Raw genomic sequence first — 26,066 nt, 5'->3', positions numbered from 1 at the left:
ACCTACAGAGAGCTGGGCCCACAGTAAGAAAGACTACTATCAGTAACACAATGTGCAGCCAGGGACTCAAATCCTACACTGCCAGACGTGTCCCCCTACTGAAGAAAGTACACATCCAGGCCCGTCTGCGGTTCACTAGAGAGCATTTGGATGATGCAGAAGAGGACTGGGAGAATGTGTTACGGTCAGATGAAACCAAAATAGAACTTTTTGGTAGAAACACAGGTTCTGTGAATACTGAATTGCATCCGAAAGACACCATACACCATACCAACTGTGAAGCATGGGGGTGGGAACATCATGCTTTGGGGTTGTTTTTCTGCAAAGAGACCAGGACGGCTGATCTGTGTAAAGGAAAAAATGAATGGGGCAATGTTTCGAGAGATTTTGAGTGAAAATCTCCTTCCATCAGCAAGGGCATTGAAGATGAGACGTGGCTTGGTCTTTCAGCATGACAATGATCCCAAACACACAGCCAGGGCAACAAAGGAGTGGCTTCGTAAGAATATTTCAAGGTCCTGGAGTGGCCTAGCCAGTCTCCATATCTCAACCCCATAGAAAATCTGTGGAGGGAGTTGAAAGTCCGTGTTGCCCAATGACAACCCCAAAACATCACTGCTCTAGAGGAGATCTGCATGGAGGAATGGGCCAAAATACCAGCAACAGTGTGTGAAAAGCTTGTGAAGAGTTACAGAAAATGTTTGGCCTCCGTTATTGCCAACAAAGGGTAAATAACAAAGTATTAAGATGAACTTTTGGTAGTGACCAAATACTTATTTTCCACCGTGATTCGCAAATAAATTCTTTAAAAATCAAACAATGTGATTTTCTGTTTTTTTTTAAAACCACATTCTGTCTCTCATGGTTGAGGTTCACACATGTTGACAATTACAGCCCGTCTCTAACATTTTCAAGTGGGAGAATCTGCACAATTAGTGGTTGACTAAATACTTATTTGCCCCACTGTATGTGTGTAAACAAGCAATTTGACAGTCAGTTAGTCATAATATTTTTTGAGCACCCGATTTTCCAAAATATATATTGTATATTTTGTGAATGGGTGTGTTTGTATGCACCTTAGCCTGCTCCAGCGGTGTCTGCGTACTCTCCCGGAAAACTACGCTGAAGGATATGCCTTTGGGTTCCGAGGTGAATGTCCATGTGACAGTGGCGCCTGGCCAGCCCGCACTGATGGGTACAGTGCTGTAACAGCTCGACTTGATGAAGAGCTCCCGAGAGCTGTCCCCGAAGCTAGAGATATCATCCACCTTGAAGTGGGCTGCCAAGCTGAAGAGCACAAATTATAAAATTGAAATACCACGTGAGCAGGTGCCAGTAGTCATGAAGGCAGACAAAATGAATGGTTCTGTTGAGCTATGCCACTGCTTTTGTTTTGACTGTTCTTAACTCTGTTTTTTGTTTTAATTCACTGTAAACTCTATCAGTTAACTAAATTTGCCCAATGAGTGTTACTTTAGTTCAAGCAAGGAGATACTTCTCTTTGCAAAGTTTTTTTTACCATGCCATGGCATTTAATGCAAAATAGTTAGTTTTTTCACTTCAGTTCTCACTTCCTGTTTGGACATGGAACATATCCCGAAACATAGGAAACCATGTGACAGCATGTAAACAGGAGGAGGAGGTGTTAAAAAAAAAGTGTCAAGTTTACGTCAGTTCGCCCGATTTCAGCAGGCAGATCTCAGCGTCCTGCACAGTGCCAGGGTGATCCTCGGGGTCTTCAGATGAGACGTCTCCTGCACTAGTGCTGCTGTTGTTTCTGCAGAGGAAAAACAGACATGTCCCAATATTCAGGGACAAATTGGAGCTCTCATACTTTTTATAAATCATTTGATGTGTTCTTAATCAGTATGTGTGTACCGGCTAAATGTGCACGTTTAGAACTAAATCCTCAAGACTCTGTAGACAATTGTTTGCTTCCAATTTGTAGGAACCATTTGACAAGAGAACATTTTCTGTTCCCAAAGAACTCCAGCGACATCATGCCATTGACTCCGTTATATTTACTTGAGTAACTTGAGTAAGTTTTGGAGGAAAATGTACTTCTAAGAGTAGTTTCACTAAGCCATACTTTTTACTTGAGTAGATTTGTGAAGAAACGCTACTCTTACTCCGCTACTTTGTGCTACACTAGTCCTTACATTTTTCCTCTTTATTGTACATATTTGATTTTACTTTTTTTTTTTTTTTTTTTGACAGAGACGCCAAAAGTGGCTCAACCAATTTCACCAATGAGCCATCACAATAATCACATGACTCCAATATACTAATCAGACTCTAACTTGCTGTTCTATGATCACACCGGCCTCTTGTTCAATCACATGGCGTCTTTAAACTACTGTAAAAAAATTTTTAAGTATTTGACATAGCGTGCTGCCGTCTGCTTGACTCAAAAGCGCGGATTTTAACCTCCATCCCAGTTTTTGTTTGGCACCGATTGACCACGGAAAACCGGAGATAGGATTTTAAAAAAAATTTGTAATAGGAAATATGTTTTCTCCATTAGAGGGCACTCATGCTCTTTGGACGGATGATGCTTCATTTTTGTAAGCATTTTTTCACTTGCCGGAATTCAATGATTTTTTTTTCATTTGGCTTAATGTAGTTATGTAATAGGTTATAGTCTTCTTCTTCAAAAATTGAATCAAATCTATCAATCAAATATAAATAATATCAATAAACAAAAATATAATATATTTTCAAAAAATAACATAAATATTAGGGCTGTCAAACGATTAAAATTTTTAATCGAGTTAATTACAGCTTAAAAATTAATTAATCGTAATTAATCGCAATTCAAACCATCTATAAAATATGCCATATTTTTCTGTAAATTATTGTTGGAATGGAAAGATAAGACACAAGATGGATATATACATTCAACATATGGTACATAAGCACTGTATTTGTTTATTATAACAATAAATCAACAAGATGGCATTAACATTATTAACATTCTGTTAAAGCGATCCATGGATAGAAAGACTTGTAGTTCTTAAAAGATAAATGTTAGTACAAGTTATAGAAATTTTATATTTAAACCCCTCTTAATGTTTTCGTTTTAATAAAATTTGTAAAAATTTTAATCAAAAAATAAACTAGTGGCCCGCCATTGTTGATGTCAATAATTACTTACACAATGCTCATGGGTGCTGAAGCCTATAAAATCAGTCGCACCCAAGCGCCAGCAGAGGGCGGCAAAACTCCATAAAACACAATTAACAAGTGGGCATTTCACTGTACTGTCATTTAAATCCGTCTGAGCGAGGCATGTGCGTTAATTGCCTCAAATATTTTAACGTGATTAATTTAAAAAATTAATTACCGCCCGTTAACGCGATAATTTTGACAGCCCTAATAAATATATCAATCAAAATTGTGCTGAGAGAAACATTAAAAAAAAAAAAACTTCATAAGCAGCTGCTCACAATGTTACTCACTACTTGAGTATTCTTTTCACCAAATACTTTTTTACTAACTTCCACCATCAACATGACTCGAAAGCGCAGATTTTAATCTCACTCCCAGTTTTTATTTGGCACCGATTGAGCACATAAAACCGGAGATATAATTCTTTTAGTTTCATAATCGGAAATAAGTTCTCTCCACTAGAGGGCAGTCATGCTCGTTGGACGAATAATGCTTGATATCTGTAGATTTTTTTTCCCCTCGCCTGAATTCAATGTTTTGTTGTTGTTGTTATATTTCTTTGGCTTAATGTGGTTATGTAATATGTTATAGTACAGTGTAATAAGAACAATTTATATAGATAACTGTGTTGAGAAAGAAAATTGCATTGTTTAAAAAAAAATGTAAAAAAATCAAACATCTTTAGCAGTTACTCATAATGTTACTCATTGAGTATTCTTTTTTTTTACCAAATACTTTTTTACTTGTACTTTAGTACATACGGTGGGGAGAACAAGTATTTGATACACTGCCAATGGGTTTTCCCATTGACTGTGTATCAAATACTTGTTCTCCCCACTGTATTTGGGTGACTACTTTTACTTTTACTTAAGTAATATTATTTTGAAGTACTAGTACTCTTACTTGAGTACAGTTTTTGGCTACTCTACCCACCTCTGCTATTATCCCTCTGAATAATTGCCTTATGTTGTCCTAGTACTTACTATAGATATATATTTATTAGGTCAGGCCTTCAAACTGCAATTTAATTGTATTCATTTCTCCTCATAAATTGTTAATAGTGAGCTTCTGAGAAGGGAAATCCATAAGTTAATAACTAAGGCTAATAATTGGATACATACAGTTGTGCTGCCTCCTGCTGTCCAAATCCAGAAGAGCAGGCCGTGGCAAACGAGTCACTCTCTGAGACACCGCTCACTTCCTCCTCTGTGATGATGTCAAACACGCCATCCTCCAATTTGTTGCCTTCACCTGCTTCTGGAAAATACACACCAAATTCAAAATATTTTCACAGTATGTCGTTTATTACAAAAAAAAATGGAATCCACATTTACCCAAAACGCCTGTCACGGCTCTCAGAGGCTGCAGCAAACGGCTCAGTGCTGAGCTTGGCATGCTGGTGAAAGTATCCTCCTGTGGGGGGTGCTCAGCCTCCGTGCCATGCTGTTTGGAGCAGTCCCGGCAGCAACGCTCTCTGATGCCTCCCGGCTGGTTGCTCGTCGCATTTCCCAGGCAATAGTGGCAAAAGGGGCGACCACAAAATCTGTGGGAATCAGTCCAGTATTACGTTATTACATGATAGTTATCAGGTTTTTACATAACAATTATCAGGTTTTACATAATTATCAGGTTTTTACATGATACTATTACATTTTTACATGATAGTATCAAATTTTTTTTACATGACAGTATCACATTTTAACATGATAGTTATCACATTTTTACATGATAGTTATTGTGTTTTTACATGATAGTATCGCATTTGTGAATAATTATTATGCTTTTACATGATAATTATCACGTTTTTACATGATAAATATCATGTTAATAAATCATAATTATCACGTTTTTACACGACAGTATCACATTTTTACATGATAGTATCACATTTTTACATGTTATCAAATTACAATTTACTTGATAGTTATCGCATTTTTGCATGGTAGTATAACATTTGTACATAATTTTAACATTTTTATATGATAATCATCACATTTTTACATTAAAACTATCATGTTTTTACATGATAACATCATTTTTTACATGATAATTATTGCAGTTTTACATAGTATCACGTTTTTACATGATATTACATTTCTACATGTTATCAAATTTTTACATGATAATTATCACGTTTTTACATGAAGTCACACGTTTACATGATACTATCACATTTTTACATTATATTTATCGCGTTTTTGCATAAAAGTATCATATTTTTACGTTATCAAATTTTTACATGTTATCACATTTTTACATGAAATCACGTTTTTACATTATACTATCTATAATGATCACGTTTTTACATGAGAATTATCACACATTTTTACATGATAAGTATCCAGTTTTTACACGACAGTTTCACATTTTTACATGATAGTATCACATTTTTACATGATAGTTATCACATTTTTGCATGGTAGTATCAAATTTGTACATAATTATAACATTTTTATATGATAACTATCACATTTTTACATAATTATCACGTTTTTACATGATAACATCATTTTTTTTTTTACATGATAATTATTGCAGTTTTACATAGTATCACGTTTTTACATGATATTACATTTATACATGTTATCAAATTTTTACATGATAATTATCACGTTTTTACATGAAGTCACGCGTTTACATGATACTATCACATTTTTACATTATATTTATCGCGTTTTTGCATGAAAGTATCATATTTTTACGTTATCAATTTTTTACGTTATCACATTTTTACATTAAATCACGTTTTTACATGATGCTATCTATAATGATCACATTTTTACATGAGAATTATCACACATTTTTACATGATAAGTATCACGTTTTTACACGACAGTATCACATTTTTACATGATAGTATCACATTTTTACATGATAGTTATCACATTTTTGCATGGTAGTATCAAATTTGTACATAATTATAACATTTTTATATGATAATTATCACATTTTTACATAATTATCACGTTTTTACATGATAACATCATTTTTTACATGATAATTATTGCAGTTTTACATAGTATCACGTTTTTACATGATGTCAGATTTTTACATGTTATCAAATTTTTATATGAGTGAAATCACGCGTTTACATGATACTATCACATTTTTACATGATAATTATCACGTTTTGCATGAAAGTATCACATTTTTACATGTTATCAAACTTTTACATGATAGTTATCACGTTTCTACATGAAATCACATTTTTACATGGTACTATCATATATTTACATGATAATTATCACGTTTTTACATGATAATATGTAAAAATGTCTTAACTATCATGTGGTACTGGACTTCTTTTGGGGTGACAGCAATACGCTTCTGTAGGTTTTCATAAGCACTGAAAAATAAAATATTCTACTAGCACCTTACACTATGGTAATACATGCCAATTATTGTATGGTATATGTTAATCTATACAAATAAAAACACAATTATATTATTACTTATTAGTTGAACCCTGTGTTATGATGAAAGTTTGATTAATTTTTAGGGCTGTCAAACAATTAAAATTTTTTAATCGAGTTAATTACAGCTTAAAAATTAATTAATCGTAATTAATCGCAATTAATCGCAATTCAAACCATCTATAAAAGATGCCATATTTTTCTGTAAATTATATATATATTCTGTAAAATAAATTGTTGGAATGGAAAGATAAGACACAAGATGGCTATATACATTCAACATACGGTACATAAGGACTGCAGTGGGCATTTCACTCTACTGTCATTTAAATCTGTCTATGCTGTCCTCACTCCGAAGCGTCTACTTTTTCCAAAGCTAGACAGCTAGTGAACGACGCCTTAATAATCAGACTTCTTCCTTTTTCATCTGATTTATTAATAAAATGGCCTCAAACCATTGTCCTCTTTAGACCGTAGTAAAACTACAAAAAAAAAGTACACACGCATTGCATTAGCAACAACGTTAGCTTAGCACGCTATACAGGTTCACTAAACATAAACAAATAGCGTCTCATACAAAATATATAACATTTCGCTTACTAACATAATATGTACATTCTTTACAACAACCATACTTACGGACAAATCTTGTCCAAGGATCATATAAGCACAACATTACAACGTAGGCGTCAGCCCGAGACGTCGTGCAGCCGTATTGAACTGGCAAGAAAGCAATAAACCATGTCGCAAAGCAACCACAAGAGTTCGCTGTTACACAGCATAAAAAACCTTGCTGTAAAACATACCAAAACGCAGAATACTGTCTGAGCGGGACACGTGCGTTAATTGCGTCAAATATTTTAACGTGATTAATTTAAAAAATTAATTACCGCGCTTTAACGCGATAATTTTGACAGCCCTATTAATTTTGTCTTATTAAATATTAACTAATAATTATTTTTTTATTAGGATACAAATTGTAGATCTTAACATTTGAAATGATCGTATACAGAACACATACTATATATTTCAAACAATAACATAAATACTCTGCGGTCGTTTTGTTTTTTGTTTTTTTATAATTGGAAAAATGCTTTTCATTGTTTTATTTAAATGTTTTGATGATTAAATATACATCAGATCATATTCACCCAAGGACAATGTTGGTGGATTTTTAAGCACATTAAAGGCTAACTTTAATGCTTAATTGAACATCAAATGCACAGTGTGTGGAGTCTGCCACTGATGTGGAATCTGTCTGACCTGCAGTTGTGTTTGCGGAGCCACCAGCCAAATGGGGTGTGGCAGCTAAGGCAGTAGTTGAGGTCGCGGTCCGTCTCCTCATCGCGCAGCTTCTGCTCAAATTCCAGCGCGTCTGTCTTCTGCCACAGCACGTCTTTGTCCCTATAAAGATAGAACTTTTAAATTCTAGTACATAGCGCCTGTGTGACATGAAACTAAATGGCTGGCTGTGAATGTGGCTCTTTCCATTCCTTTGCTGTGAATTTCAATCGACTAGTAGACATCCAATCAATTTGACATATATTGCCATCAATGGCAGCCAATGAGTTAAGTGAGTGGAAAATGATAACTGTGCTTCTACATGTTATGAAAACACCTAGAAAAGTATAAAAACATATCAATCATCATCAATCTTTTTTTTTTTTTAAGAAACTGATAAAATCCAACCCCCATCTGTGAGGCAATTTTGTTAAAATCTGAATACCATATTTTTCCGACTATAAGTCGAATTTTGGGGAGGTCATTTCATTTAATCAGAGACCTAGCACAAATATACATTATAGCTGTAATAAAACTGACAACAAAGAGCTAAATAGGTATCTGTTAATATGATAAGTTATTCAAATAACGATAAACAAAACAAACTCTCGATCTCTTTGCAAATCACTACCAAATCTATTCAAGTCTTCATCTTCAGGATTAGTTTTGAACAACTGCACCAACTTGAAGTAGAGGGCACGCTTCGAGTATGTGTATCAACATAGAAGTCACACCTGATTTTAAGTCTCAGGCCCAGCCAAACTGAAAAAAAAGTTTGCCTTATTCTCCTGAAAATATGGTAAATGTTGAATAATGCTGTAAATAGTGGTAGTTCTGGCACTTTTTCATGGTCAATGTTCAATATGATCAAACACTGACACCCTTCTCCAACCGATTACTAGATAGGTAAAAGTGATACGATGTTGCCACTTTAATTCAACTGCCTAGTAAATAGTCGCTCTAAACCAGGGGTGCCCAAGTCCGGTCCTCGAGAACCCCTATCCAGCTTGTTTTCCATGTCTCCTCCTTGAACACACCTAAATCAAATGATCAGCTCATCAGCAAGCTCTGCAGGAGCATGATAATGATCCTGATTATTTGAGTCAGGTGTGTTGGAGGAGGGAGAAATGGAAAGCAAGCTGGATAGGGGCTCTCGAGGACTGGACTTGAGCACCCCTGCTCTAAACAAAATTAGCCTGCTGTTTAAGAGCATAGATCTTTTTGATTTATCTGTGCACTTTCTTTCAAATTACTGTACATGCCCATACAACTAGGGTGACAAAACGTCCTCTTTTGCCTGGACATGTCCACTTTTTAAATCCTGTACGTGGCCTCCGGTGCTGTTTTTTTTTTTAAATTCATGAAAATGTCTGGTTTTCATTATTTTTCACATGACCATGTTGAAATTGACTGACACTGCACAGAATACTACGGTACTGTGCTGCCTGTGATGTGTTCCCAGAGAGCCTGCCCAGTTGTTAAAGGCTTTTATTAAGATCAATAGGTATACAGTATAATCAAATGCTCATGTACCCAAAAGAGTTATTAAGTCGAAAATATATTTATTCTACTTCTGATACCAATTTGCACATGCGTGCACAGTCATAGACTGGCTTTGTCAAGGCATTATTCCCAAACAAGCCTTCATCACACAAGGAGCTCCCAAGCTATAAGTATGTACACTTGCTAAATTTACCTTTCGACAACTGTTGACTTCTGTTGGAGCTTTGTACTGGTGTGATCTGTAAAATCCTAGGCATTATGAGAAATGTAGTTTTGAACTGCTGCGTTTGGAAACAAGCTGGTTGAATTGTTTGTCAGCTTATTTCGGTCATTGTTTGCATGCATTCTAGAACATTGAATGAGGATAATACTTGAGTGGGAATAACAATTTGTCAACGACAATTGTATTGATAGTAATTTCTAAAAATCTTTAATTGTCACGTAGCCTACTGTCTGACTGGACTGCATTTCCATAGGTCTACATTATAATTAGGGTTGTTCCGATCATGTTTTTTTGCTCCCGATCCGATCCCAATCGTTTTAGTTTGATTATCTGCCGATCCCGATATTTCCAGATCCGATTGCTTTTTTTTTTGCTCCCGATTCAATTCCAATCATTCCCGATAATTTTCACCGATCATTTACATTTTGGCAATGCATTAAGAAAAAAATGAATAAAACTCGGACGAATATATACATTCAACATACAGTACATAAGTACTGTATTTGTTTATTATGACAATAAATCCTCAAGATGGCATTTACATTATTAACATTCTTTCTGTGAGAGGGATCCACGGATAGAAAGACTTGTGACTTTGTATATTGTGACTAAATATTGCCATCTAGTGTATTTGTTGAGCTTTCAGTAAATGATACTGAAGGCCATGCCCAAATGCATGATGGGAAGTGGAACCATGACTGTGCGCAGTGCTACCAATTGCTATATATTCTCTGCGTTGGGAAATAACATAAGGTGTTAAGAAAAAGGTCAATTTCTACCTTGCTTCCCCACATTGCTTCCCATGATATTTCTAATCGAAAGCAGAGGGATTGTAAGGCTTTAGCCAATTAAAATAAGGCTCCAAAGGCTGCCAAAATTCACTCTACTCATTTTACGCTGCCTTTTAGCTCTCTATATAGGCAAAACAGCGCCATTGCAGATGGAGCGCGACAATGCGTTAGTGTCTCGTGCAGCGCATGCATTAATTGCGTTAAATATTTTAACATGATACATTTATAAAAAAATTAATTACCGCCGTTATTGGGATAAATTTGATAACTCTACCTTAAGCCTACACTAAAGACTCTGAATGAGTGTAACATATTATGGCTGTAACAGTAAATACAATTAGAAAACAATTTAATTAAAAAAAATATATATGTTAAAAAAAGGCATGGCCGATATTTTTTTGCCGATTTCGATACTTTGAAAATGACGTGATCGGACCCGATCCATCTCTAATTATAATCATAAAATATTTAGCTATTAGTTTTTGAAAAAATTTCAGCGTAATGATGACGTTGCCGACTGATTATATGGAGGTCTCAAAAAAAAAAAAAAAAATCAAAGAAAAAATGTACAAATAAAACTGAATTTTCATATCCAGACGAAGGAGGTACACTTTTAAATATATTAAAGTGATAAGGCATTGTTGAGTGAACTTTGAGTAAATTTTAGGTATCTTAAGTCCGAGCAGAGTGTCCTCTTTTTTGGAAATCAAAATATGGCCACCTTACATATAACAAAGCATTCAATTTTTTTGAATGAACACAGTTAAGTTTTACAGTACACAGAAGTACAGTTTTCAAGCACATTAAACGATTTATAGGTACCTGATGAGCTCCACCAGCCTTTCTTCCAGGTTGACCTTGGTGCGGTAGAGATCGTCAAGTTCAGCAGCTGTCCTCAGGTCAAAATTCTGTTTGTCCAGGGTGACCCTCCGCAGAGTGTCCCTCAGCTCCTGACACGCCCGCTGAGCCTTATCCAACTCCTCTTGGCATCTATGTGCAAAATAATGGTCGATTAGTGACAACAAATAAAAAAATCTATTTACAGGAATTCCCAATAGGCTTCCGTGCAAATGTTGTTTGTATACGCTAGATTTATGAAAAGAAAATCCTAGAGGAATAACTAAACAGTGATGACTGAAAACAAGCATTACCTCTCAATACACACGGTTAAGAAAAAAAATAGTAGCAGCTTTAATTCCATCCAGAATGGATTATGTGTATAGTATATACAAACAATGTCTCGCCTTGATAAATTCTTTCTCAGATGGATTAGCTCGTCCTCTTTTTGCTGAAGAAGATTTTCCGACTGGGCCATCTGGATGGTTTTCTCAGTGAGTTGCTGTCGGTATCTCTGCGTGTCAGCCTAGCAACAATCGCATAAAATACAGGATGTTTCAATGCAAAGATCAATGAAACACCTGCAGAGACATGCATCCACAATTGTCTTTATAAAGGCAACAATGCTCAGTTTTGATTGACATGGTCAGATGGCTGTTTATCGAAAATGTCACTTATTGCCGTTTTAGTGTCCTGCATATTACCGAGAACTTTATTTTAAAACGCTCATATACTTAAATTTTTAATTACTACTGGCTGAAAGTAAACTCACAAAATGTTCCCCAAAAATCTTAGGGGAAACTACTGCACTGTGTAAATCCATTGTATCCTGGTGGTGTTTAATAAATATCTCTTTGCAAGTGCAATCAGCTTTTTTTAACATACCATATGTGTTAAACTACGATTGTACACCTGAACCTGAAAACATTGTAATTATATCATATATAGGTATATACTGTACATATACAGTGGTACCTCGACATACAATCGCTTCGACACACGATCTTTTCAACATCCAATGAACAATTTGACTCCCCATTTGTTTCTACGTCCGACGACATGCTCGAAATACGATGATTTATGACAGCGCCAGCCAAGGGCGTAGGTTTGCAAAGGGACGGCAGGGACAAAACACTACCAACTTTTCAGGATGCTCACATTGTCCCCATCAAATTTTAAGCAACCTTATTTGCGTTATCCAGTATAATGACTTCAGTTATATAGGTCATTCAGATTGTCTTCCCATATGTTGTCAGGATAGAATTGCGCCTACCGTTATTAAGTCACATATTATTTTTAGTATGTTCAGACTTACATGTACCTGTTTCCACTTGCTGAATGTGCCGGTCCATTTGTTTCCCATCTAAGCGCACATTTGATTGGCTAATGACTTGACCACCCCCACCCGATACAAACCCACCCACACACACATTAGGTATTAGAGATATTAGGGATATTATAAGTATGTTTTTTCTGCCAGCAGCAGCCACTGTAAGAAATGTAAAAAGACATCAATGTTGTGGAAGTGGGGAACACACCACTAATTTTGCTGCTGAAAGTCCGACCTGCATCAGAGTTAACATAATTAGTATAACAATAACATGTGTGAACTTGACCTGCAAAACTCGAGTAGGAAGCTGTGTCCACCTGAAGATATTGCTACCAAAACATTTGTAATTCTAATCATTTTCTGGGAGAAATTGAGGATTATCTGAAAGATTTGCAGGGGTGCCAATACTTTTGGCCAGCACTATATGACAATTTCGACTTACAAACAAGGTCCTGGAACGAATTAACTTCGTATGTAGAGGTACCACTGTATGTCTATATATGTATAGGGGCAGAACGTATGCGGGTGCGACCGCACCTGGGCCACCAAGGGGCCCGTTTGCGGGCAAAATGTGGCCGTGATTGGGCGAGGGGAGGGTCAAACAAAACGGTAAGATCACATGTGAAGCTGTGTTTTAGGGGTTAAAATACCTCTGCCAGCCCCCCAACCCCCTGTCTGGAGTGGCCCGCGAAAAAAAACTTGCACCCAACACACACAGACCGGGCGATCATCTTGAGGGGCCTGCGAATCATTGTCTGCTAATTTTATAAACGGGTTTTTCATTTCGTTATTTTTTATTTTTATTTTTGCATAACGCAAATAATAGTAGTCCAGAATAACAATTGTTAAACTGAAAGAAATCCATGTTTAGGTGTGTGATATCACCTCCAAGCCCTTTAGCTTTCTCTCCACCTCAAATGCTTTCTCCTGCTCGCTCATCATCTGTAACCTCTCATCCATTAATTCTTCGTTGACACTCTGAAACAACATAAATTTATCATGACTATTATGATAGCAATAATGTCATTAATAACCTAAAAGAACTGTGATTTGGTATTCTGACCTGCATTTGGCTGCTGTGGCTGATAGCCTGGTTGCTAAGCTCCAAATTGAGCGCCTCTATCTCCTGTCGGCTCCTCTCCTGCAATGTCTCCGCCTCTTCATGTGCCTTGGCCAGGTCCTCCTGCAGCTTGTGCATTGTTGTCCAAAGGTCGTCCTGGTGACGGAGCTTGCTGAGGAGCTGCTGATTCTCCCGGCGGAGCTGCTCTGTGCAAGCGTCCAGCCTAGACGCCTCTTGCGCTGCCTCCTCCTCCAGTGCTTTCTGCCTCTTAGAGAGGCTCTCCCACCGCAGACGAGCCTCTTCATTTTCAGCTGTCAGCATACAGACGCGAACGCCAAGTTCCGCCGTTTCAGTATTGGCCCGGTGTAGGGCTTCGCCGGAGTCACAGTTCTCTTGGCACAAGGCGTCATAGCGTTGCTTGAGAGCATGCATCTCCTCCCTGCAAGCCGTCACCTCCGCAGCTAGGCCAGCACGAGCCAGAGCCTCACAGTCTCGCTCACGAGTCAACGCCTCCTCGCGCTCACGAGAACGCAGGATTTCGTCTACATGCCGTCTGTTGAGCTCCTCAACTTGACCCTTGAGCTGTTCTGCCAAGATTCGCAGGTCCTCTCTGGAGGCCTCTGTTACCTCCTGACAGGCCTGAGCTTTGAGTTTTTCCTCCGTCCCAGCAAGCAGCTGAGCCCTGAGCTCAACTACCTCCTCTCTGAGGCGGTGAACTTCCCTCAGGTTGAGCTCTAGCTGAGCCTCAGCGAGCACCAACCTAAACGGTGCCTCTTTGCTCTCAGTGGGTAAATGATCTTCATGAAGTTTTGGCATTTTTTCATTGCTCTCTGCCGCTCCTTTTTCATGATGTTGCTCCAAGGTTCTGCTCTCCAGCTCCTCAGCTCGAGATTGCAGAAGACCACATTTAGTCATCTGTTCTTTGAGCTTGACCTCCGTTTGCTGGAGTTTTACGAGCAGTTCTGCGTGGCTTCTTTGGGACTCTGTGAGATTCTCGTCCAAGTTTGAAACTTTGGCATTGAGCAAGTTCAATTCTTCATGGGCATCTGCGAGTTGTTTTTTCAATGAGGACTGGCCCTCAACGAGTTCCTTGTTTTCATGCTCAGTGCTCTTTTTTTGAGCTTCTAATTGCTCCTTCTCAAGAAGAATCTTCTGGACAAGCTCCTCCAAATGCTTATTTTCGTCAAGGAGCTTCTTCTCACGGTCTTTTACGCACAGATCGGCAGCTTCCACCCTTCCCTTCAAGTGCTTCTCGGAAGCCTTAAGAGTGGCGAGTTGGACTAACATGGCTTCTCTGCCCTGAGTCATCTCGGCGATGCTCTCCTCGCTTTTCTTGATTGCTTGCAGTAGCGTGGCATTGATCCCTTTAAGCTCACAGTAATGAGAGTTGTAGTTGTTGAAGTTTCCGGTTCCCTCGCAGGCCTTCACATCATTTTCATCAAGTTTAGAAATGAGACTATGTTTCTCTACTTTCAATTTTTCTAGATGTTCTTCCAAATGCTTGATTCTCTCAGAGCTGATGGAAAGCTCGGTGTCTCTGCTTTTTAGGGTTTTTCGCAAGTCCAACAACTGAACCTCCAGGGTTTCATTCTGGCTATCCCTATCGGTACATCGGCGCTCAATCTCGTCGCGCTCTTCCTGAAGCCTCCTTCGAAGTTCTTCCGCCTGACGTTCTCTGCACTCCAACGAAGACTGCAGCCCCTGAAGCTGGGCTCGCAAATTCCCGCTCTCCTTTTCTTTTAATGTCAACGCACCCTGAATACGACCGACTGCACCCTGGAGCTCCTCTAAGCGCTTTAGGGTTTCATCACGCTCAACCTGGCCCCGGGATTTGACATCGGCCAGTTTTTCTGTGCAGTTCCTTAACTCCTCTTCCCTAAGTTTGAGCTCCTGAGAAACACGCTCACAGTTCCTGGCCCAGTCCTCGGCTTCCATCTTGGCTTCCAACCTTTTCTCCTCTGTTGACTTAAGTTTTTCCAGGAGTTCATGGATCTTCCAGGCAGAGTCGCAGAAGCTTGTTGCTTGTTTGCCCTTTTTATTAATAGTCTCATCCAGTTTAGAGAGAAGCTCCATGTTTTTGTTCTCAGTAGCAGTGAGTCTGTCTTGAAGGTCACAGTTTTTTTCTTCCCAACACGTTTGATAGTGGTTACGGACATCCATGCTTGCCGTGACTTTCGAATGGCACGGCGAGCTGATGGCCTTCTGAGCTGCTAGCAACTGGTCCTTAAGATCCTTAATAACATCTTTCAGCTCAGCCGCCTCTCTGCCCAATTCATCCACCTGTCTCAGAAGCTCTTGCTGCCTGAGTTCAGATTGATCGAGCGCAAAGCGAAGATTTTCTGCAGAGCCGCGACTGGATGAGTCTCCAGGGGCAAGGTGTCCGAGAAGACTCAATTCTGGAATTGGTACCTCCTGAAACTGGAAGGGAAATATGAAAGAAATACTTCAAATCATATCTGAATTTTATAATAAAGCGATTTCATTCCTAGTACTTTATACCTGTACCAGGCTGTTCACACTGGAGCAACGACTGGGCGGTCTCCACAAGAGTGATGATGAGCCACACCCTAGTGTCCGTCTTCCATGTGACCACAAAAAAAAAAAACATTTTATGGTTAATGTGTCAGTGACAATATTTCAAAATCTATACATGCAAAATCTTTCTTATGCCTATGCATCTCACCATTTTTAAGTATTGAAAATCTATCGTCTTAAGTCGTATTCACACCTGCCCTGTTAGGTCCGGACTAGACATGTGTCAATTACCGGTTTCAAAGTATACCATGGTATGAGAACGTCACGGTTTCAAAACCGCAAAAATTTTTCGTCATATCGTCCCTACTGTATTACATATTTTTTATGTCGCAAAAAAAATGGAGAAATCCCTCGCCTGCAGCTGTAAGGCTCAACCCTCCCCCACTGGTTGTTGCTCAGTGTCAGTGCGTCAGCTGTGCAACACCATGGCTGGAGGAGGTGAAACTCCTGAACTTTTTCCCCCATTGAAAAAAACAAAATTGCTTGTATGGGAATACTTTGGCTACAGAAAAGTTACAGACGGCAGCGGCTTAGAGGATGAGGGCCAACCGACATGTAAAACATGTTTGCGGAGGGTGGCTGCCGAGGACGCAATAACTCTAATATGATTTCACATTTATACAAAATTAAAAGTTAGTAAACACTGTCATGAACGTTTCCCACCAGCTACAACAGTTAACTCCAGCGTGTTAAGTGTGTCTAGCGGTGATAATGTTAGGGCTCCTTGATTGCAGGCTGGAGACCAGACGGGGGGAAGTGACGACAGCTGTGAGCCATTAACATCAGCCGCCGACAAAAGCCTGATCATCGTTGCCGCTCGTCGCCAGACCAACTCTTTCGACATTCCGTCAGTCACATCCAGCACTCAGCTATTCGCTACATAAATACACCCGGCTAACCTGACCTTTGTTCCGTCCCAGGATTCCCCGTGCCTGCTACCTGACCTGTACCGTTGCCTGATATCACCTCTACGCCTGCCAGCGACCACACGACGTGCACGTGTGCTGATACAACCCTTGACGCGCCCCTGAAAATAAACCTTGTAAATAATAACGGAATTCTCCCTTGTCTGCTTTGGGGTCCAATTCTTAGCGCACCTTAACAGGTAAAACGTGTTTTTTTCTCTCTGGCAACTGTCTGTGTTGAGAAAGAGAGTGTGTGTATAATGTAAACATGATACGAGTCTTAGACACATGCTTTTTATGGAAAATAAATCAATTATTTTTGTTCTGATGGTAATAATGTTGCAGTATGGCTGTGGGTTTATCTCACCTAAAGGACGGCATTTATTTTAAATTTATTTAGTATGTTTCAGTTTTGTTTTTGTTTTTTTGTTTTTTTAATTTATTTCAACTTAACATTATACATATGTTCCAATTTGCTATATTTCAACATTATACATATGTTCCAATTTGCTAATATGTTTTGGAAAATAAAAATCCTGTTCAATGGAGAAAAAGTTTTTTTTCTTTTTTTTAAACCCAGATATCTCAAAGTAACACATTTTAGAGCCGTAATTTTATTGAGCCTTCAGAATTAAAAAAAAAAACCTTAAAACGGCTTGTCTAATGTACAAGGTGTTACATGGACTCGCCCCAACTCCATGTCGGACTTAGACCAAAAAATAAAAAAATTTAAAAAAGGGCTCATGGCGGTCTCAGGACCAGGGTCTCCTCTGGAGGGGACTGTGGGGTCCCAATCAGAAAAACAGCCTTCGGTCACAATTCTCTCTTTGTTAAGGCCAGCAAAATCTGGAACAGTTTACCACTCGCCATCAGGGAGTCTCCAACAATACGAACCTTCAAAACTCAGCTCAGTGGTTGAAAGCAAACCAGTCCTGCAATCTTTTGACTTTTAACTTCTTAGTTACCTTTTGTACTGTGCTGTTTTATTGTAATCTTTTGTTCTTTTTGTTGTTGTTTAGTGTCTTTGTGTTACCAGCCTAGGGACTGCGAATGCAAATTAGCATTTTCTGCCACAATCTGGCATATTTACATCTTTCAGATGTTCATCAATGTGCACTGTCCCTATTAAATAAATAAAAAAATAAATAAAAATAATAGCAATACCGTGATAGAGTGAAACTGTGATATTTGGGCTTTAGGTTCTCATACCGTCAGAATCTAATACCGGCACATGCCTAGTTCGGACCAAACCAAAAAAGTTCAGGGGTGCGCACCTTTTGGGCTGGTGTGAATACAAACCAGCGAACTCTGGTGTGGACCAAACAGCCGGTCCGAGACCTGTGGTCTCTGTTGGCTTACAAGCGGACCATCATGCGGTCTGCTATAGGTGTGAAAGTGACTAGTCGTGCGAAATTTCCGATTCTTAGATTATTCGCGATTCGACATGACTTGACAGCGGTGTTCGAACATGTATAGAGAACTAGAGGCGTGCGAAATTTGTGATTGAGTGGAAGATTCGAGAACGATTCACAAATATCCAAATTCCGATTATTGAATTATACCAGGTAAAGCGGAAGTAAAACACAGTCAGCGCGGTCTTTGGGACGCAATGAGGAACAGACCGAGAGTAAATATCATGTTCAACTCATGCCGCTAGATAAAAAAAACAGTAATACCTGACTGCGGCTGACAGACGCTACAAACAACACCCATTTGCTAGTTGCTACAAACATACGGTTAGAGTAGATATCATATATATCTAGAACTATATGCAAAATGACAGACGACGTTGGTGTTAGAACTTGTATTATTGAACAGAGATGCGAAATGACAGACTTTCCGGCGTAAGTAAACAGCCGCCATCTTAAAGCAGTAGACCTCTCTAGAAGACTCTGTTGTAGCGAACCTAATTAACTTTTTATCTAAAATACTCCTAACTAAATCGGCAGAATCTTGTCTTGAATCTATCTTTAAACGATGAAATAGTTTTAAAACTTTGACAAAAGTAGACAGAAGGGAAATTATCGAATAACGGGAGCATTTTAACAACTGTAACAGTTGATTCACATCATTAAATTAACTGAATGTAGTTTAAAGCTGCTGATGCAGAATGGGGACTGGAGTTTTTTATTTACTGTTATTTTCGTATATTTGTTTACTGTTATATGTTAACTTGATACTGAAATAGTAGTTTGGTTTAGCCTGAGAGGATTTTTGAACAATTTTGGAACTAATGTACAAAAAAAAAAAAAAAAAGTGGGGGGTGCATCAATAATCGTTTTATAATCGAATCGGAGACTCTGAATCGTAATCATAATGGAATCTCTATAGAGAACTAGATGCGAAATGACAGACTTGCCGGCGTTAGTAAACAGCTGCCATCTTGAAGCAGTAGACTTCACTGGAAGGCTCTGTTGTAGCGAACCTAATTAACTTTTTATCTAAAATACTCTTTAATCGGTTGAATCTATCTTTAAATGATGAAACAGTTTTAAAACTTTCACATGTCGAAATTAGACAGAAGGGAAATTATGGAATAACAGGAGCAATTTTAACAACTAACGGTTGATTCACAACATTAAATTAATTGAATGTAGTTTAAAGCTGCTGACACAGAATGGGACTTGAGTATTTTATTTACTGTTTTTAACTGTTAACCTGATACTGAAATAGTAGTTTGGTTTCGCCTGAGAGGATATTTGAACAATTTTTGAACTAATGTACAAAACATTAAAGGGGGGGGCATCAATAATCGATTTATAATCGAATCATAGCCTCTGAATCGTAATCTTAATCGAATCGTTAGGTGCCCAAAGATTCCCACCTCTAAAAGTGACCGCACCGTGTCCAGCTTATAGCTAAAATCACACAGCTTTTTGCACGTAACATGCTTCCGTAGCCAGGAAATGTTGTTTTGATAGCATCACAGTCTGCGGTTAGCAGTATGTCGGCTAATATGAGTCAGGGTTCAACGTAAAGCAATGAGGAGCGGATTTCCTACTGTCCTTGAAAAATGAAAGTGAAATCAAAGGCCTCTGATTCTCCAAATTTCCCATGAATGCTTATAATTGGATAAAACAAATCATTATGAGCATGTTTGCAGTACTCGGCAGTTTTATTTCATTATTTTAGCGTGTTACCCAGCCCAAATCGTTTTGTCCAATCATTGAACGATTTTGCACATGTGTAGGTTTGTTGCCAATCATGGGTCGCTTGCTCAAATTGCAATGTGAAAAGGAACTGCATCAAAAAAGTCTGGACCAAATGTGTTTTTGACCGGACCAAAGAAAACAAACTATGGACTTCCCTGTTGTTAAAATGCCTTCAGAGTCTGACAATAGTACAGCCATGCTTGGACTATTCTGCACATTCTGGTATTTAGGGAAGATCTTTTTGGGGGGAGCTGGCATTTTAAGATACCTAACTGCATGCTACACTGGTATTGAATGGCCAACTAATTACAGAAAAGTAGCTCGCAATTGCGTCAAGTCGCCAATAGCATTAGTTAGGCCTGTCGCAATAACAAATTTTAGTGTGCGATAATTTATCTCATAAATTATTGCGATATGCGATATTATTGCACCCCCCCCATTTTTTTTTAAAACCAATTTACAATAACACAGTGAGAATTCACTATATATTAATAGATCAAGTACACCCATTTAAACGCGATAAATGTTTGCTCTTAAATTCAAAAATACTTTTTAAGAAATCACAACTAATAACAATAGACCATGCCTCTTTTAAGTAAAAGACAACAATATTAATACCGCACAGAAACACAAAATAAATAAAATGTCTTTTTCAAGAAAAAAATTAATTTGCACTTAATAACTTAAGCATCTAGGCAAATGAAAACTTTCCCCCTCATAGCTTCTGCTATGGCGTACCATGTGTAATATTGTGATTGGATGTTTTCCGAGGCACCATGAAGCACACGCAACGGTGACGTAGTTTTGTTCATGTGACACGGCAGTGAGAGAGGCAGTGTCTCTACTCGCACAGCCTGCCGAATGCTACAGGTTGAGGAAGTGTTATTAGCGCCGTGTGTTGATAAAAAGTTGTCAGCATATCGTGTGTTTGATATCATTGCCAGAAAAACACAATAGTACACCATACAGCTTCCTTTTTAATTTTGTCCTTATAATGATGGTCTGCTGCATCAGATATCACTTTGTGATTTTCCACCTCCATGACGGAGTGTTCTTCGTCCATGTTCGCTGGTTAAACCGTGAATAAGCAACCGGGCTGTTGACTCAAGGCTCGGCGCCGATTTTGATGGATGCGTCTCCGGCAAAAATAAAAAATAGCCTAAGCAATTAGAGCTGAAACGAATACTCGAGCAACTCGAGTTTAAAAACTGATCCAAGTAATTTTATTCACCTCGAGTAATCGTTTATTTTGACAGCTCTAAGCATCACGTTTTGCTTGGAGTACTTTTAATGCGGGACAACGCGCTGATGTCACGTGCGTAGAGGAATAAGCAAAAAAAAAAAAAAAAACACTGCAACCGACAGCCGCTACAAACGACGCCGACGTTGCTAAATACTAGCCCGCACGATGCTACGTTGGTAAGTAGCGTCTGATGAGTCTCATAGAGATCACATGTATGTTGAACTAGATGCGCAATGACAGACTCAGCCGCGTCTGGGCAGCGTTAGTAAACAGCCGCCATCTTAAAGCAGTACAGCGCTAAGCGCTAATAAAGGACGCTAAGCGCTAATAAATAAAGATTAACGTTACTGTCACTAACTCAAGTTACGTTAGCCCTGCGGAGGGCTAGGTTTCTATTAATCATGACCACTGTCGATGCGTGGCTAACGTGTCTTACATACAGGCTTTAACATAACATAGCGTTGTGGAGTGATGAGTGTGTAAAATAAAAACTCAATAATGCTAACTATCAATTTTAGCTCAGTAGTCATTGCTGGATAAAACACCAAGTAGCACTGGTCTCTAATGTGCTCCAATACAGCCTGTATCGTACATTTATTTTGAACAGTGCAAAAACTCAAAATCCTATCAGGACTTACAGTTTAGACTAACTTAAAACTTAACTAGAACTTAAAAATGGCTTGACACAAATAGAAATTCAATTGAAACACGTGGGAAAAAATCCTAACTTTTAAGTAATGTGTGTTATCAAGCGTAATGGCATTTTAGGTATACAAATATATATATATATATATATATATATATATATATATATATATATATATATATATATATATTTTTTTTTTTTTTTTTTTAATAAGATCTAAAGGTTTTTGAGTGAAAGCAGTGAATTAGTCTTTTTTTTTTTCCTAGTTACATCTGAGATGCAATTGTTGGCTGTTCTCAACAATATACATCGAAAATAAAGACACTGATTGACTGAAAATTGTTCAAGATTAGATGAAATGTCTTGTTTTCTCATGTATATTTATAATTGCTCTTCACCCAAGAATATATTTGTTTTATCCGATTACTCGATTAATCGATAGAATTTTCAGTCGATTACTAAAATATTCGATAGCTGCAGCCCTATAAGCAATACGGCGGGCTCCGGAATGCCGGAGATGGTCCGCAGTCAATCTGGAGCTCTGACGCAGCTAGTATATGTTGAACAATAGGATATAATGGGAACAGATTGGCTCCAGCGCTATTTTTTGCCGGACCCTGAACGAAGATGCATTTTGCGTAGTTGGTAACAAGGAAGCCGAACTTTTAACAGCACGTCAGCCGCACGCGCGCACACACGTGCACGCCAGGCGATACATCGCAGCGTAAAAATTACCGTCTTCATTTTTATTTACCGTGCGATAAATGGAATTATTGCATATTGCCACCGGCTTAGCAGTAGTAGGTTATAAGTGTCTTCAAATGTGTAATGTATTTAGAAGTACATTTTCGAATTCACTTTATAGGGTCTTTAGGATGTGAAAAGTTGTAATCTCGCACTCAATGTTTCCATGCGGAAAATAAAAAAGAATCTGCAAGCATTCATTGGTTACCTGGCAAAGGCTGGCCAATCGATGTCGAGATCGTAACCTCGGGCTGCGACATCAAATTGGATCTGGTTAAGCTCATACAGGTGGTTTATAATGTCCGAGGTAAGGGTTGGGTCAAGGAAGGGACTCCGGGCATAATACCAGTCACTAAGGAAGAAAGAAATGTGGCCATTACTTCAAAATGAACAAGTACAAAGGGAATTTATGAGGAAATGTATGTTTTGAATGGGCAATTGGTTACGTTGCCTAAAGATTGAGTCTGGTCTATTCAATATACAGAACACAGGGAGTCTTCACTTTATGACAAAATTATAATCAACGGGTGATCACATTCCTGTCTATTCTGTTCGGGAATTATATTTGTACAGTAATAATACAAAAAACAATTTTTTTTTCTTGGAATTCATGACATTTTTCTGGGCAAAGAAACAATTTTTAATGCAATAATATGGTAAATATCAGTTTGAAAAAAACTAAAACAAAACCTATTTTCACCCATGACTATAAACCAATCAAATCAAAAGCCACACATCCCTTTTGTGTTGAGGTTCAGTAAATCGATGACCCTTGTACAGATATATACAGGAGAAAGCTTCCACTGGAAGATGGTTGATTTTACAGTTTCCATTCGTCAGGTTAAACGTCGAATTAAGCACACTAATTTGACTGTAGGAGGCAAATAGTGTCTTTTTTTCAGTGAAAACAGAACCAGGACAGAAATCAGGTAGTGAAAGTTACGCTTCCTGACAAATGAGACCAAAACATGATACATATAAAACAACTACTCACCTTGTGACTTTTTGATTGATGAGACACTGCTGCAGCGTGTCAGCAAGGCGCTGGTGAACAAGCGAGTAACGAATGAAGGCCCTTCCTTTACCCAATGAGGTTTTTAACTGAGAACACACAAACAGTTATTCAAAATTATTGTCCGACATGCCGGTCTTTTGACAACAGATGACAAAATGGCGTCCCGTCAATAATCCAAAGTGACTAATCCAATGAACTGTCATCTTAGATGAACCCTATGTGCTTGTGTGCAACAGATCACTGAGACAAGGTATAAAAAAATGCCTTAAAACAAGTGTGACCAGAGAACCAACAGTAGCCATAAACTGCCATGTCCATCCGTCTGTAATTCGACATCTCTGGTGCATTAGCAGATGGATGATAGTCACAAAAATACAGGCCTTTTTTTCTAATGCAAAGCAGACCAGTGAAATGAAAAATCTGCCTCAAAATATTCATTACAACATTTGTGAAAAAAAAATATATATATATATATATATATACATATATGTATATACACATATATATGTATATACATACACACACATATATATATATACACACATATATATATTTATAATAATGTAACAAAAAATGAACCGATTATAAAACACTGACTGAGAAAAATAATGACTTTTAACGTAAAGTCACCAAGAATAGTACAAGAATGTACTTTTGTGCATGTGTGCCATAGTATAGCATTGAATGACAGTTTGTATCCATTACCAATCATGGTTTTTTGCTAGAGTGGTTCGATAATGACTTTTTGACCGATAACCGATATTGTCCAACTCCAAAAATCTGATACTGATATCAAACTAATACCGAAATATGTGGTCGTGGACTTATTGGATTTAACATAATATGGCTAATTGTATTGTGATGCCCCACTGAATGCTTTAATAATGATAAATGTAACAACTTCAAGGTTTTACAAATTAGCATTCTGTCAAAAATTAAAGAGCAACTTTAACTGAAGTACCTATATTGCATCACTATATCAACAAGCATAACTGCAGTGCTAAGCTGTGACCAGCCCTTGTACAGAGGTCGAAGGCTTCTACATTGACTTTGAAGGCAACACGCATATTAGCCCAAAAACGATATTGAAAACAGCAGTAAATATTGTTCCGAAATCATTTTAAAATGCTTTTATCGGCCGATATTATCAGATACCCTTTTAACATTGGACAACCATTTCTTGCATTTTGAGGGTCGGGGTATAAAATGTACAAATATCAGATCTAAACGTCTTGACGGGGAAACAATTGGATCTGTTAAGCAAGTTTCCCTTCTTATAAAGTGCATTAAAGAGCCAAATAAGCATCCTATCAAACTGTCTTAACTTGTCAAAAGATCAACCAATTTTGACTACAGCTACGTTTGATATTGAGTAGCTCACCACTTTTGATTCCCGGGAACGAGCAGAGGAAGAAAGAATACTCACGGGTGAAAGAAGACGAGTGAATCGGTCCTGAGTGACTGGCCGGAGGATTAGTTACATGATAATACGCTTTGTGTATTTGTGTCTGTGCTCGTCTCACACGGCATAGTGCGTCTCAGGTAGTGTGTGTTGCAGAGGAGGATTACCTCGGGGATGGACTTTACAAAACGGATGCCATCATTAGCACCCTTGATCTTAATCAGGCAGTCACAGAAGTAATCCCAGTAGTCTTTTCTCTGGCCGAGAAAGGTTGTCTTCTCCTTCAGGTCAAACTGGAAAACCATGGGGTTGTATCAAATAATTTATGGCCAATTACTAGCTCAACAAGTCAAAGGCTACGTTCATACTACAGGTCTTAATGCACGAATGCGATTTTTTGTCATATCTGTTTTTTTGGCGTGCCCGTTCAGACTGCCTTTGTCCATTGAGACCATTCAAGTATTACGCATGCGCACTAATTCGCAGTCCGACAAGCGCTGAGCAAGACGACCCGCATGCGCAGAAGCACCAAAACAAATGACCACACATGCTGGCTGTCATCCGTCATTCCAGGGATATCATATTTTGCTTTTTAAAATGAGGACAAAAATAACAGACATAAATAATCCCAGTTTAGGCTTATATTCAAAGTATATGGATCGATAGCATGCACGCACTGTCCGTGCATGTCACACACACATACGCGCAGTTTGCCCCGACTCTCGGCGGTGTAAGCAATGTTGAAATATTGCTTAGATGGAGCAGACAGAAAACCGATCATTCTCAGGCTTATCCTCAACCCATTTTTTTTTTTTTAA

At 38.2% G+C, this 26,066-nt stretch overlaps 1 protein-coding gene across 1 annotated transcript in view; it reads right to left on the bottom strand.

Moving 5' to 3' along the window:
- The window catches only part of fyco1b (FYVE and coiled-coil domain autophagy adaptor 1b), a 42,794-nt gene that overhangs the window by 11,857 nt on the left and 4,871 nt on the right, over window positions 1–26,066 (bottom strand). The window contains exons 4-16 of the mRNA XM_057857929.1: window positions 25,416–25,541; window positions 23,826–23,932; window positions 23,040–23,183; window positions 16,106–16,184; window positions 13,610–16,024; window positions 13,432–13,524; window positions 11,624–11,742; window positions 11,202–11,369; window positions 7,845–7,985; window positions 4,503–4,711; window positions 4,290–4,425; window positions 1,670–1,777; window positions 1,077–1,287 (exon numbers count right to left, since the gene is read on the bottom strand). Of these exons, the coding sequence (XP_057713912.1) occupies window positions 1,077–1,287; window positions 1,670–1,777; window positions 4,290–4,425; window positions 4,503–4,711; window positions 7,845–7,985; window positions 11,202–11,369; window positions 11,624–11,742; window positions 13,432–13,524; window positions 13,610–16,024; window positions 16,106–16,184; window positions 23,040–23,183; window positions 23,826–23,932; window positions 25,416–25,541 (4,056 nt within the window). The remainder of the gene's footprint in view (window positions 1–1,076; window positions 1,288–1,669; window positions 1,778–4,289; window positions 4,426–4,502; window positions 4,712–7,844; window positions 7,986–11,201; window positions 11,370–11,623; window positions 11,743–13,431; window positions 13,525–13,609; window positions 16,025–16,105; window positions 16,185–23,039; window positions 23,184–23,825; window positions 23,933–25,415; window positions 25,542–26,066) is intronic.

This window comes from Corythoichthys intestinalis, chromosome 14 (assembly GCF_030265065.1).
Source record: "Corythoichthys intestinalis isolate RoL2023-P3 chromosome 14, ASM3026506v1, whole genome shotgun sequence".
In the NCBI taxonomy this organism is placed as follows: domain Eukaryota; kingdom Metazoa; phylum Chordata; class Actinopteri; order Syngnathiformes; family Syngnathidae; genus Corythoichthys; species Corythoichthys intestinalis.
Note: the sequence above shows the minus strand (reverse complement) of the source record. Positions and strands in the feature narration are given on the sequence as shown.